The sequence below is a fragment of the Epinephelus fuscoguttatus genome, linkage group LG16, assembly GCF_011397635.1.
Source record: "Epinephelus fuscoguttatus linkage group LG16, E.fuscoguttatus.final_Chr_v1".
Lineage (NCBI taxonomy): Eukaryota > Metazoa > Chordata > Actinopteri > Perciformes > Serranidae > Epinephelus > Epinephelus fuscoguttatus.
This window is the reverse complement of record NC_064767.1, coordinates 7,376,397-7,388,961: the sequence shown is the minus strand read 5'-3', so window position 1 is coordinate 7,388,961 and position 12,565 is coordinate 7,376,397. Positions and strand designations below refer to the sequence as shown.

The 12,565-nt window shown below is 41.7% G+C and overlaps 1 protein-coding gene across 8 annotated transcripts in view; it reads right to left on the bottom strand.

Moving 5' to 3' along the window:
* cep170aa (centrosomal protein 170Aa) overlaps nt 1–12,565 on the bottom strand; it is a 47,091-nt gene that overhangs the window by 20,046 nt on the left and 14,480 nt on the right. For 7 of the 8 annotated variants that reach the window (XM_049600364.1, XM_049600363.1, XM_049600367.1 and 4 more), the window contains exons 4-8: nt 8,235–8,324; nt 6,367–6,445; nt 6,035–6,093; nt 5,704–5,935; nt 3,947–4,084 (exon numbers count right to left, since the gene is read on the bottom strand). In XM_049600364.1, coding sequence (XP_049456321.1) covers nt 3,947–4,084; nt 5,704–5,935; nt 6,035–6,093; nt 6,367–6,445; nt 8,235–8,324 — 598 coding nt within the window. Of the gene's footprint in view, nt 1–1,658; nt 1,799–3,946; nt 4,085–5,703; nt 5,936–6,034; nt 6,094–6,366; nt 6,446–8,234; nt 8,325–12,565 lie in introns of those variants that run through there. The other variant, XM_049600370.1, reaches the window with a different exon arrangement.

Sequence of the window (12,565 nt, the reverse complement as noted above, 5' to 3'; positions counted from 1 at the left end):
TTGATGTTTTTGTTGGAGGGGGACAAATGCATATGTGTTAAATACTAGGCAGGCTTTGAGTCCCGCTTCAAATCTACGCCTATGAATACATTAAAACAGCATAGTTTCATAACAAAAAGCAGCATATGAGGTGCTATCTCAGTTCAGTTCGTCTTCACAGCTCCTATCGGTCTGTCATAGCTCCTATCCAAACATCCCAATGCTTCAAAATCACAATGAGAGATGAATACTAAGATTTATTATCAAAACTCTAAAGTGAAAGGTCAAGCCAGGCCCACAATGGACCAATTCAATCATGGTCTTCTCTTCAACATGTGTGTCTCACCATTTATCAGAATTACTGTCTCCCTCTGGGGGAGGTTGCAGATGTATAAACTACAAATACTACAAAGACACGTACCCTCTGTCTGTTTCACTCTCTGTCTCTCATTTAGACATACACACAAACACACACACACACACACACACACACACACACACACACGTAATGTCATGCAAGTCACTCAGGACGAGATGTGCTGGTACAGCTCTTTAATACCTGCTCTGGGGCACTCACAACATGGAGCACTTATTTTCTCATCTGTTCATATTAACAAACAGAGCCGCTGTGGGATCTGAATATGATAAACGATACTTTCAGACATTAGAGGGGCCATCTGCTTCGTGTTGGGGAGCAACTGTAGGCGCATATGGCAATTGACAAAAAGAAACAAGATATGGAAACTGACTTTGTAGAATATAGATACCAGTAAAACAATGTTGTTCTAGCAGACTCAGGAGCCAAACAAGGAACTTCCCACAAACAGAAACTCTGAATTAAAAGGCTTATTTTCCACTTTAGTGTCATGAACTAAACTGCTAAAATATCTCTTTGGGCTCATCTTTGAAATTAGATCTGCGGTTGCCAGCATAAGCTGCTCTGCAAGTTTGGAGAGATTTACAACATGGATTTAAGCTGAGTGCAAATATTAGGATCTTGAGATCAAATGTGTCGAATGATGCTTAGGATCCGACGGCTTCACTGGGAAGGTGAAACCATGAAAACAAAACTGACGAGTTAAAATAAAAGTGCACAACAGACCAAACAACAACGGGTACAGAACTGCTATTTGCTCCTTTTTTAAAATTATGAAGAACTGACTGTACTTCCTGTATCTCACATATGTAATACATGTGAAAAAGTGTGAATACTGTCAGAGCTTCCATTGACGTCAACGTAAGTCACATGGCCTGTCTGGGAAGTACCTACTCATTTTTGTGAAGTTAGGAGTTTCATGAATGAGTTTAATGCCAATTATGTTTCCCATTAGAGTCTACAACATACAAAGATTAAACCTGACAACAGACACAGTATTACAGATAAATCACATCCTGGAATATATTGGCATTCAACACACTTACAAAAGGCATCTCCTGTTAGGTGAGTGTGATTGACTTTAAACAACAGTGGCAAAACTTAAAACAATCCGTTTAACACCTGCAGCACCTCTCATTTAAAATTCTAATGTACTTAAGAGCTAAACAGAGTTAACTGACCGACTAGTTCTTACAAGAGCCACAGGTAATAAAGCAAGGCACCCTATAAAAAGTTTATTCAAATTGACAGCCCTTTAGCGGCTCCATTAGCCAAAGTATATGGAATTGAGAGCAATACTTACCGGAGAATTGGAGAGCGGTTAGCTAATGATTGCTGCAGTACAGAGCGAGAGAGTGGCCTGTTTGAATGCTGTGTGCATGTGTGTGTGTGTTTGTGTGTGTTGGGAGGAATGGGGGAGCTGGTGCAATGGCGTAACCCAATCGGCTTGAGTGACAATACACAAGGAAGGGGGTAGGGGGCTCTGACAACGCAGCCTATTCACAGCAAAGGAGAAAAGGACACGTATTAAACTTAACCGACATTCACATGCATTTAACAAAACACATACTGAAACAAAGTGGCTTCCTCTCTAACCCCTCTTTCACTTCCCCTTCTGTTACTATATATCTCATAATAACAGTTTATTAGAGATGAAGAAGAGGGCGTGCTGGGTGTTTCTTTTTAAAGACGTGATAAAATCTTTTGATGCTGAGGTCCATGTAACCTACATAAATACACAGTGCAACACCCCCTGGGGAGAATGCTGCTTCACACAACAAGTCCAACATCACAACATCCATTCAGCACTCAGTCAAAAAGCCAACACTCCAAGAGGGCAAAATGCCTTCCACTCACCCACTTCCATCACTGAAGTAGCCAATCCCATTCGCCTAATTTTTTGGAAAGCTTTTAGGGTTTCAAATCATCCTGCCACGCTTGCACAGATTTACTCCAAAATGAGTCTTTTCTAATCTCATTCAAACAGCTAAATACTCTGCATGGTGTAACACAGAAATTATTTCTAACTGACTGTTAAAAGAGCTGATAAACAAACAATTCCTTTTCAGGCTGGTGAAGACGCTCCCAGACTATCCATCCAGATGTGGCGAGAGATTTGAGGACGCTTCAGTCTGCTCCAGTGTTTGTGTATGATTAACCTCCCCCCACTCCTTCTGACTACGCTGGTCCACACTAAACCAGCCTGGCACAGACTGATTTTGTGTGGCTGAGCTGTTTCACTATTGGTGTAGCCTCTAATCCTGTTACTCCGACTATCCAGCACCAGTTAACGGGATCCCCTCTCAGTCCAGTGGTTTCTATACACGCACATATTGTAGGCATACATACAGGCTCTGAAAAAAGCCTTTGTGTGCACTTGGATGTACACTGTTACACACACAAACACACAGACTGCCTGGTCATTACCCTTTTAACACAGAACAAATAAACACAGCTAGAGGGCATCGAGATCAAGCTACTGGTTCACTACTGAGATAACATTATCTGCAAAGCATGATTCAACTTGGCATTACATTTCATCTGTGGGCTATCAAATAACATACTGTTTTTAGATACATCCTGCTTTTTTCTGTTTTCAGAAAATAGATATACAAAGAAATGCTTTGTAACTTTCCACACAAACTACAGCCAAGATGGTGGGTATGTTAAATGTGCTATTTATCACACAATATATGTCTACATAAAGACTTCAGTATTACATAAACTTCTGTATGTAAATCAGTGTCTTATGGCCGTTGCCATGTGAGACAAAATACACAAACTTATTCGGCATATTCAGACATCTGTATCTGTATATCTTTGCAAGTCACTTTATACCTTATGTTTAGTGAAAACTCTCCTGTAAAAGTGTTTTTATGACCTTTAACCGAAGTCATAAATTCTAAGTATACAAATAATGGATGCAGCCACCATGACATCACCACTTGGTTTGTGGAGTCACGTTTTAAAGCCTTGAGTTTGGCATTCTGGCCGTCACCATCTTGGACTTTTGGGGCCAGAAGTGACCGTGTTTGGATGAGAGGGTGAAGCTGTGAAGGAGCGATGGGTGGATCTGACTCAGGCTGTGGTGACACCTCGCAGACAGCCTGTCACTCAAAGCAGCCATGCCCTTTTTGATGAGTCACTTTAAGCCTTAACAAAATTTAAATCTTTGAGTAACCTCCTGTACAGTTGTCATCAATGTGGAAATTAGCTATAGAGACCAAAACTGTTTTTGGTAACAGGCTGTAAACATGTTTATTTTGCTGTGAAGTTGGGCATTTTAACATGAAGGTCTATGGAGATGGACTTGCTTTTGATGTCCGCCTCAAGTGGCCATTAGAGGGACTGCAGTTATTGGCACTTCTGTGTTGGCTTTGTTTTTTAGCCCTGGAGATGACCACTTGCTCCAGAGCAACACTATTTAAGAACCTATCCAAAGATGTGGCAAATACAGAGGCATCCTTTGACATCAACCAGCTTTCTTCCGCTCACAGCACTGATACTGTCTTTTGGCATGTCCAGGTCAGATACAGTGGTGAGGAGATGGTGTGATCGTAGTAAGAAGTTCAAAACAGGAATAACTCCTACCTGAAATGGAGCTGTCATGTTTTTTGCTGGATGACTTGGTTTCTTGTTTGAAGGAATTCTCATCATCTGCATCCCCATCCCCCCACCAAGACGGCTGGCCGTACAGAGGGGTCCCACGAGGCAGTGCTGTAACATCCCCTGAGACAGATGCACAGACACAGACACATCTTAAAACAAATTTAATACAGCTTTAACTGCGGCCTGTCACATTTAATATGTTTATTATGTACTTCACATACTCCGCTACGGTCGACATGAGCTGTTTATTATATCAGGATGACACAAACTGAACCCAGCTGCTCTTTGTGAATGTGTGTGTTGGTGCATTAATTCCCCCTCTGGTCGGGTCTTGCACCACTGACCTATTTTCAGAACTTTAGCCAGCAGGATGGACACACACACGTGCACACTCTTTGTTGCGCTCTCTCACTCTCTCAGACACACGCAGCTCAAATAAAAAAGGGACTTTCCGTTTGTCTCTCTGTGCCCATTAGAATGAAAGCTGACATGGCACGAGCATCCTGCGGTAGTAGAAAAGTGACAGGAAAGACATGCAACAAAGATCTCCAGCCGGATTTGAATCAGTGATGTTGCAGCTCACATCAAAGTCGCAGGAAGTCTCCTCATGTGTTAACTTCTTCCTGCTCTATCCTCTACCTTCTTTTCCCTTTAAGTACCCCTTATCCTGAGCTATATGGAGGTTTAATCACAGTATATTCAGATAATTATAGCTGCTGTGTGCCAAACTGCGTGCAGTTATGAGGGGCTTTCTATATAAAAGCTACTGAGTGTACTCTCACTATGAGGTATAATATCTGGGTGAGGCCTGGTATTACAGTAGTAACACTGCAGGATTACATCCACAGAACCACAGAGAGGGTGTCATTAAAAACATGAGCAGCAGATGGAGAGACATGCGACACCGTATGTGCGTGCATGCTAGTTTTTAGGTTCAAATGTGCTTATGTAGGTGCGTGCCTGTGAATGTAACTTCATTTTAAGAGGAGTAGTGCTGGCATATGGGTTTGCATTATGCAGGCACTCTGACCCTGTTACTGCTTAATCTGTGCAATAACACAAGCCCCATGTGGCCTTGTTTCAACAGCTGGGGCTTAACCAGGACCCCTGCTGGCACCCTAGCCAGGTCAGTGATGTCAATTATTAGAGACACCCTCAGACCTAAACCGCATTTATGTTGAGACAACGTGACTGCATGCTGGGGTGGTGGTTGAAGTCCTTTCCCTGGTGACCATGTCTACCCCCTACTGGCCTGAGATAAAACCCCACCACTGGTAATTTCACCACACTCCTTAGTGGAGAAATTGACCTTAAAATGTCATTTGTAAATTTGTGTTTTTTGCTTCACCTACATTTTATGAATGCAGAATAAACAGGCCTGTTCTGTTGGGGTTTTAGGAAGTCACAAAACATCCAAATTCTGTTAACTGGTGTCAAAACTTTGGCATTTCATTAAGTGTGAGCATATTTTCCTAGGTTGATATACAGCAATGAAGCCATTATAAAGAATTTATGACTGTACTGTTTGTACATTTTTAAGTAAAACATGAAATTAGTGGTCCTGTAACAGCAGTCAATACAGCTAAATTTCAAGGACAGGGTGTCAGAAGTGGACCAACACAGCAAATAACCTTAAATTAAGTTAAATATTTGGTACTAGCAGTGTGTAACAGACACCAAAACAAGCTTATGAGTAAGCCTCACATTTCTATACTGCCACAATATCCTCCATGTCTCACCTCCTATCCTCTCCTCTGCTTTGTGTGCATCCACAGGTTTAGCTGACGGCTCTTTGGAGGAAGAGATCCCGTCTGTTGCTCTGCCCTCCCCTGACCTTGACGTGCTGCCGCCAGGGGACTTGAGCAACTTAGTTGGGGTCTTAGCGGGAGACTTGCTTGTGGTTGTGGTGGTAGTGGTTTCTCCGCTGGATGGCTTCTTGCTGAGCTGGAGTCCGCTGGTGAACTTTTCATGCTGAAGGTGGGTGAGGAATAGAAAAAGCAGAGATTTAAAAAGTGTAATACTGTGTATTAAAGTGATGCTTGGCAGCATGTGTTGTGTGTGTGTTCTTACCTTTAGAGCCTCCTCAGGCACAGTGAGCTCTCCTCTCACCACCGTGAACAGGTTGGTATGTGAGACAGACAGGTTAAGGAAATACTGGCGACAACAGCATAATTATGATACATGTTCATGCACACATACACTTTATACAAACAGAAACAGTTTACTGCTGCGAGCCGTAAATTGTACTTTATGTTGTACATGAAAAAAGCCGTCTTGGTATGAATTCAAATAATAATATCTGGGTTTGCACAACCCTTGGCTGCTCAACATGTTTTTGGAGTGATTACTGGTGGATGTGTGAGAGCTGAGGAGGTTACAAAATCAGAGGAACAAAAGGATATCATATCCAAACCTCAGCTTGTCCTCCAACTTCAGAGTGATGTACATCTGCTCCTGGATGCGGACATCATTCACAAAGGTCTGCAAGGGGAGGAAGAGGCAGGACAAAAAGCAAGATGGTTATTGAAATCAAACGTAAGAATAAAGAAAAGATAACATCACAGAAAGACATCTACTGGTCTACATGGCAGTGTCTGTGCTTCCAATTAACTACTACAGTATGTTCATCACTGATTAATCTGCCAGTTATTTTCCCGGTTATTGTTTTGTCAATAAGATAAAGTAGCTGCTGATTAATTTTCTGGCCATCAGCTTGGTGATTCATCAACTAATACTTTGAGTTCATGTGGAAATACCAACTTGCTGAGATGTTACTCAGATATTTTCTTTCTGGTTTCAGGGTTTTTTAAGCTTTAACAGCTCAGAGGAACTCCTGTTGCCAGACGCACGTGACCACATGTGAGTTTAATATCTTTGTGAGGTCCCAGAATGCATGAAGCCACAGTGAAGAGTCAGCTGATGCTGGTATCTCTTGATAAGAAATCAGGACTAAAAGCCCAAGCATGACAATGCACGTCTTTCCCTTCAACAGTTTTCTTTCCCATCTCTTTCTTTCTCCCACTCCCATCTCCCCCCGTCCACCCCTCCTTCTACTATGCAGCTCTGATAGATCAGGTTTCACTCAACTGCAAATGAAATTCTATCATACTTGCACTGCTGTTGTAATAAAACATTCCTGCCTGCTCTCTCGTGCGTTGAGTTCATGACAGCTTAACAAACCAGCGATGAAACACACCCAGTACGGCTGTAAACGGTGCGACTGCCCAAACACTGCTTCTCGCTCACCACTGTGGCAAATCTGTATATATCCACTGACTCAGCAGGAGAAAACTTCCTCTGAATCCAGTTTAGGAGGTTGGATGGTTAATGACACAGCAGGAAGTTACTCTGACTCTGGTTTCCTGTCTGAGTGCTGGAGAGGATGTGAGGGCCGTTCTGCATATGTGTCCAATCTGGTGGGGCTGTGACTGAGTGCTAATCACTGGACATGACTAATGGCATGTGGCAACTGTAAAGGGTTTACTGAGCTACAATGTGGAAGAGAGAAGTGAAGTGTATCTAAAAACACAGTTAGAATTTGTGTTTGTGAGTACTGTATTTCCTGAAATACTTTTAATGACCAACAGAGACCATACAGTGTGAATCTCCCCACACTTTTTTGTTCGAGTGACAGTTCATCCAAGAGGTAGTATATGTATTTTTGGATTTTCAGATGATCTGTCCCTTAAATTTCTCGAAACAACACTATCCACATCAAATTATTCAACAACTCTATTAACAATACCACATTTTTGCTTTCCATTGTCAGCTGAAATTTAATTACTGGATACACTTCTCCCAAAAAAATTAGAAAATAGGGAAGTGATAGCAGTTTAAAGGTTGTGTTTGTTTCTGGATCACGGATTGTGCCCTGAAGTCGTAATCTGCATAATTAGGATTAGATTCCTATTGATCTCAGCCCTGACACAAATCTTCATTAACAGAGAGATTGATTATTAACTGTGAAGTAGGAGGTCCTATTGACTGCCAAAAAACAAGTTAACCTCTAACCCCTCAGACCTCCCTCTGCTTTTACCTTGGATGTCTTTTCTTGATTTCTCTCTATCTTTGAAGTTGCTATCCATCTCCCTCTAAATCCCTTCACTCCTCATTGTGCTGGTTAAACATTCTCTTATCTCTCCCCGTCCCTCATCCATCACCTGACCCTCTCCTCTCCTCCATTATTTTCTGCCCTGTCTTTGTCCTCTGTCGTCCTTTTATCTTCGTCCTTACCTCTCTCTGTTTTGCATATTCATATCTGCGTACTCACCCCATTCAGGCTGCCAAGGTCCTTGACCTTGTGTTCGTCAGTCCCCGCCTCGTAGTTGATGACTGCATGCTGCTTATCCACGCTGCGGGACTGCAAACAAAGACAAACACACAGCATTAACCAAGTGGTCACAGTTGTGGACTTTATTGTGACCCTGTTATTGGGATCAGATGTAATTTGTCCATTATTTTTACACTTAATCTTCGCTGCTCTTTTTCAACATGCCCTCACATTGCCTATGGGCACCTGTGCTGCATCCAGACTACAGAGTAAGTCTGACTGTGAACTGCAGAGTAGACACAGTTTCTTAGACAGACCATTAGAGGGCTGTGTGAGACTGAAGCAGACCATGCTACGTTACATGTTTGTGGAGGTATGAGCATCCAATGTCAAGAATGTATCTCTGATAGTGGAGCTCAATGCCAGCATGTACGATATCTACCACAGTATCAACTTGAAGCATATCAGCAGGCATTTCAATGTCTCTGACGCTGCACACAACATACTGACACCTTCACAGCTGTACACACACACACACACACACACACACACACACACACAAGCAGAACAGTGAAGCAGTGCAGGACTGTCTGGAGGTGAAACTATTGATTTTCTGCAGTGTTCAGATATGAGCCTATCAGCTGTTTTGAAGGTAAGTAATTTCCCGCACTGCAACCTTCTGTATGGTGAAAAGAAGATGATGTTATCCTCAAATAGAAATATACTGTGGAATTTGGCAAACATCCCTCTTGTGTATCAATGTCAGAGAATTTCAAAGCATATCAAGAAGTATGCACTGACAGTGACTGATGAGTAAATTTGCTGCAGTCTCAAAATGTCTGTTGGAACGTCCTTCAGATAAGGTGCATCAATGAAATGCAAGGAACAAAGTGACATCTTGTCCTGGAACGGTTTGCTTTTATTTTGGCATTAATAGCTCCTGTTTAATTCTAATTTGGGTGATTCAAAAGTCTGCTGTATGTGCTATGTTTTTGGACTCTGTGGACTCTTAAAAACAAGCTTAAAACCCATCTGTTCAGACAGACAGGCATTTAGGTAGCCTGTGGTGTCTTATGTTTAAACTTGTGTCTTATGTCTGTTCCCATTTGTATATTTTACGTGGTGTCTTTGTTTTATTTAGTTGATGTTATTTGATTTCATTTCTTTGACTGCAAAACACTTCATGACTGGTGTCTGTGAAATGTGCTATCTGTATTTGCATCTGCTCGCCTGATGTTTCATTGTAAGGGACAATTTTTCTCAGTGATTAGCTGGTTTTTGGAGTGACAGGACTTCGAATATCTGATAAAAATGTACGTATGTATTAACACAAGTCTGCCGAACATATCTATTAACTGTGCTGACTCATGAATCACAAACTTTGAACAATATGTAAGTGAAAGTATTAAAGACCAGAGCCAGAATATACGTCACTTGCACATTGAGTGTCAGACAAGAATGAGATTATTGTGCTGAAGTCAGTCATATTAATTCTGGGAGCTGGCTCTCATAGAAATTCTGACATGACTCTTTCCTATAACCCAATTGCCGACAACTCGAGTGCACCCTCGTGCTGACATAAAAATCTCAAGAAAGAGGCTGAAGAGTTGCTGAAGTAACGCCAGGGGAAGCAACTCCAGAGAGCCGACCGTCAAACAGATTACCTTAGATATATTAGGGTAGATCAAATAGGATAGAAACCAACTGAGCTGCCTGTTGTACCTCACACCGCAGGATAGAGCGGCCTCATGCTGTTACACACAGATATACTGCTGACTGAGTATGTGCAGAGGCAACTCGGAATACAGATGTGGAGTGGATAAACTTAACTAAAAAAAGTAGGTCTCCGCAAAGTAAATACAGAAGTAAAAAGAAGCGTTCAAAATGAGATTAATCTTGTGCATATGGGGCGGAGTGAAAGAGACAAAATGATAACAAGTGGAAGAGACAAAGACACGAGGCAAATCTGTTTCATCAAGGAAAGAAGAAACACACTGCAGATAAGCTGAGCGATGACACAGAGGATATAATTCTGAGAGACAGAGAGAGCTCTAATAGCCTCGCTGACTATTATATGATTCAGGCTGGACACTGTGTTCCTGTTTTTATTACACTCTTTCCCCTTTTCAGTACATAAATAAAGTATAAATCTAATCTGATCATGAGGCCAGAGTTTGTAGTAAAAAGCAGTGTGATAATTCTCTGTCATACAGTCATTTGTAGTTTGCTATTCTGTCTGTGTGTGTTTTATTTAGAGCATGACACAAGCAGCCCTTAACGTTCAGCCATGTGACGAGGCCTTGGCTCGTTACAGCAGTCACACGGAGCACAACTGTAAGCAGCTACACAAAGTGGAACACAAACACATGCATAAACAAAGCCCCCAAAAATGTCCTCAATTTGGAAAATCTCCCTTATCGTTCTATCACTCCAAAGGCATCACAAGGATAGAAATACAAGAACACACACACAGACACACACATGCAGGAGCAGCAGACCCTGGGGTCATTGGATACATGTTAGAGAAAGTGTTGGGGAAAAAACAGATCTCATACAACTCTGCATGCTTCAGTAAATTGGCCTTATTACTTCTCTCTTGAAGTTTCCTCATCAAAGAGGAGGACTGTGAGAGAATCTAGACCAGCAGGGAAACTAATAAAAACTCAGCAAACTGGGAGGTCAGCTTTAGACACAGTGCTGCTGTCTGTGACTGTGAAACTGTGTCTTCAATTAAGTAGTATTTTTCATTGAGATTGGAAATTAATTCTTGACCTTGGAAACATAACAAGATTAACTCATTATAGAAGGAGGAAAAGACCAAAAACCTCAGATAAGTGTCTCTGACAACTAGATATTGTATGATATGATGGAAAGCTCCAGAACAGGGCCGCAACTAATGATTATTTTCATTGTCGACTAATCTGTCGATTATTTTTGATTTTTTGACTAATCATTTTATCGAAAAATGTGTTAAAATGCTGAAAAATGTCAGTCTGTCTCTCCCAAACTCCAAAATTATGTCATCTAATGTCTTGTTTCATACTCACGCCAAACAGTTTTAGTTCACCGTCATGAGAGAGTGTGTAAAGAAGCTGCAATAAGAGTATTTTGGAGTACTTTTATAGTACTTTTCTATGAAAAATGACTCAAACCGATTAGTCGACTACTAAAATAGTCACTGACTATTTTAATAGTCAATTAGTCATCAATTAGTCGATTAATCGTTGCAGCTAGGGCTGCACGGTATATGCGGTAGACGGTAGAAATGATATAAATTTGGCCCACGGTAGAGATTTGCGCTCTACCGTCCTGTCGTCGATGACGTCATCGCACCTGCCCCAGTGTGAAAATGGCTGCGAGCACAGAGCCAGCGGAGCAAGAGGAGCTGGTTCACGTCCGTGATTTAGCGTAGCACGTGCAACATGTGTTGCTGGAGAACTTGTGAGTGAGTGAGTTATGAACAGCCCCGGACTTCTCAGACTCTTTTAGCGACTTACCGCTCAGAGGGAACTCATTCAGTGTCTCCTCTGGCAGCAGCACAGCGTCTCTCCCTCTCCTCTCTCGCCGTGCGCACACCGGAGTTGGTTTTCGGCAAGAGAGTTTGTCATAAACCTTTGGTAATGTAAACCTATGTGATGCTAGGGGCTCCCCAAAAAACTCCATATGTGAATGTGTGATAGTTGTGGTATCATAGCAGCCTGTCACAGGTTACAGCGTGATGATTAGAGGAGAAATGGCAGAGCATAAAGGTCCAGGTGGAAAAAACACAACTCAGTCATTTAGGATTTTGCTAAAAGAAGGAAATTACCTTTTGATATAGATCCCAGGGGACATTTTGCACCATAGAGTACTGGGTTTTAATTTTGAGTTTTGAGATCTGCATTCTGCACAATAAATGCTCTAAAAAATACATTATATCTTTGCTTTTGTTGTTGTTGTTTTTTTTTATCAATTTAGATTTGCTAAGGGACTACAAAACCCATTCAGAAACACTTCTATTATAACTTTTACACTTAAATTTATACCGCGATATATACCGTTACCGTGAAGGGATTCGATTTATACCGTGATATAAATTTTAGGTCTTGGAAACACCGCCCAGCCCTAGTTGCAGCCCTACTCCAGAACATGTATTTTTCAAGTTTCAGCATGCAAGTACATTACTAACAGTATGTCTCATATCACATACTCCCGTTAGTACACTTCCATGTAGTATACTATGTGCTCTTTGCACTTATTGGCGTAGTGCGCGAATTTCAACAGGGTAGTGTTGTCTCAAACCAAACACGGCCTTTGTGCACCCATCGGAAATGACGACTGCACGTGTTTTC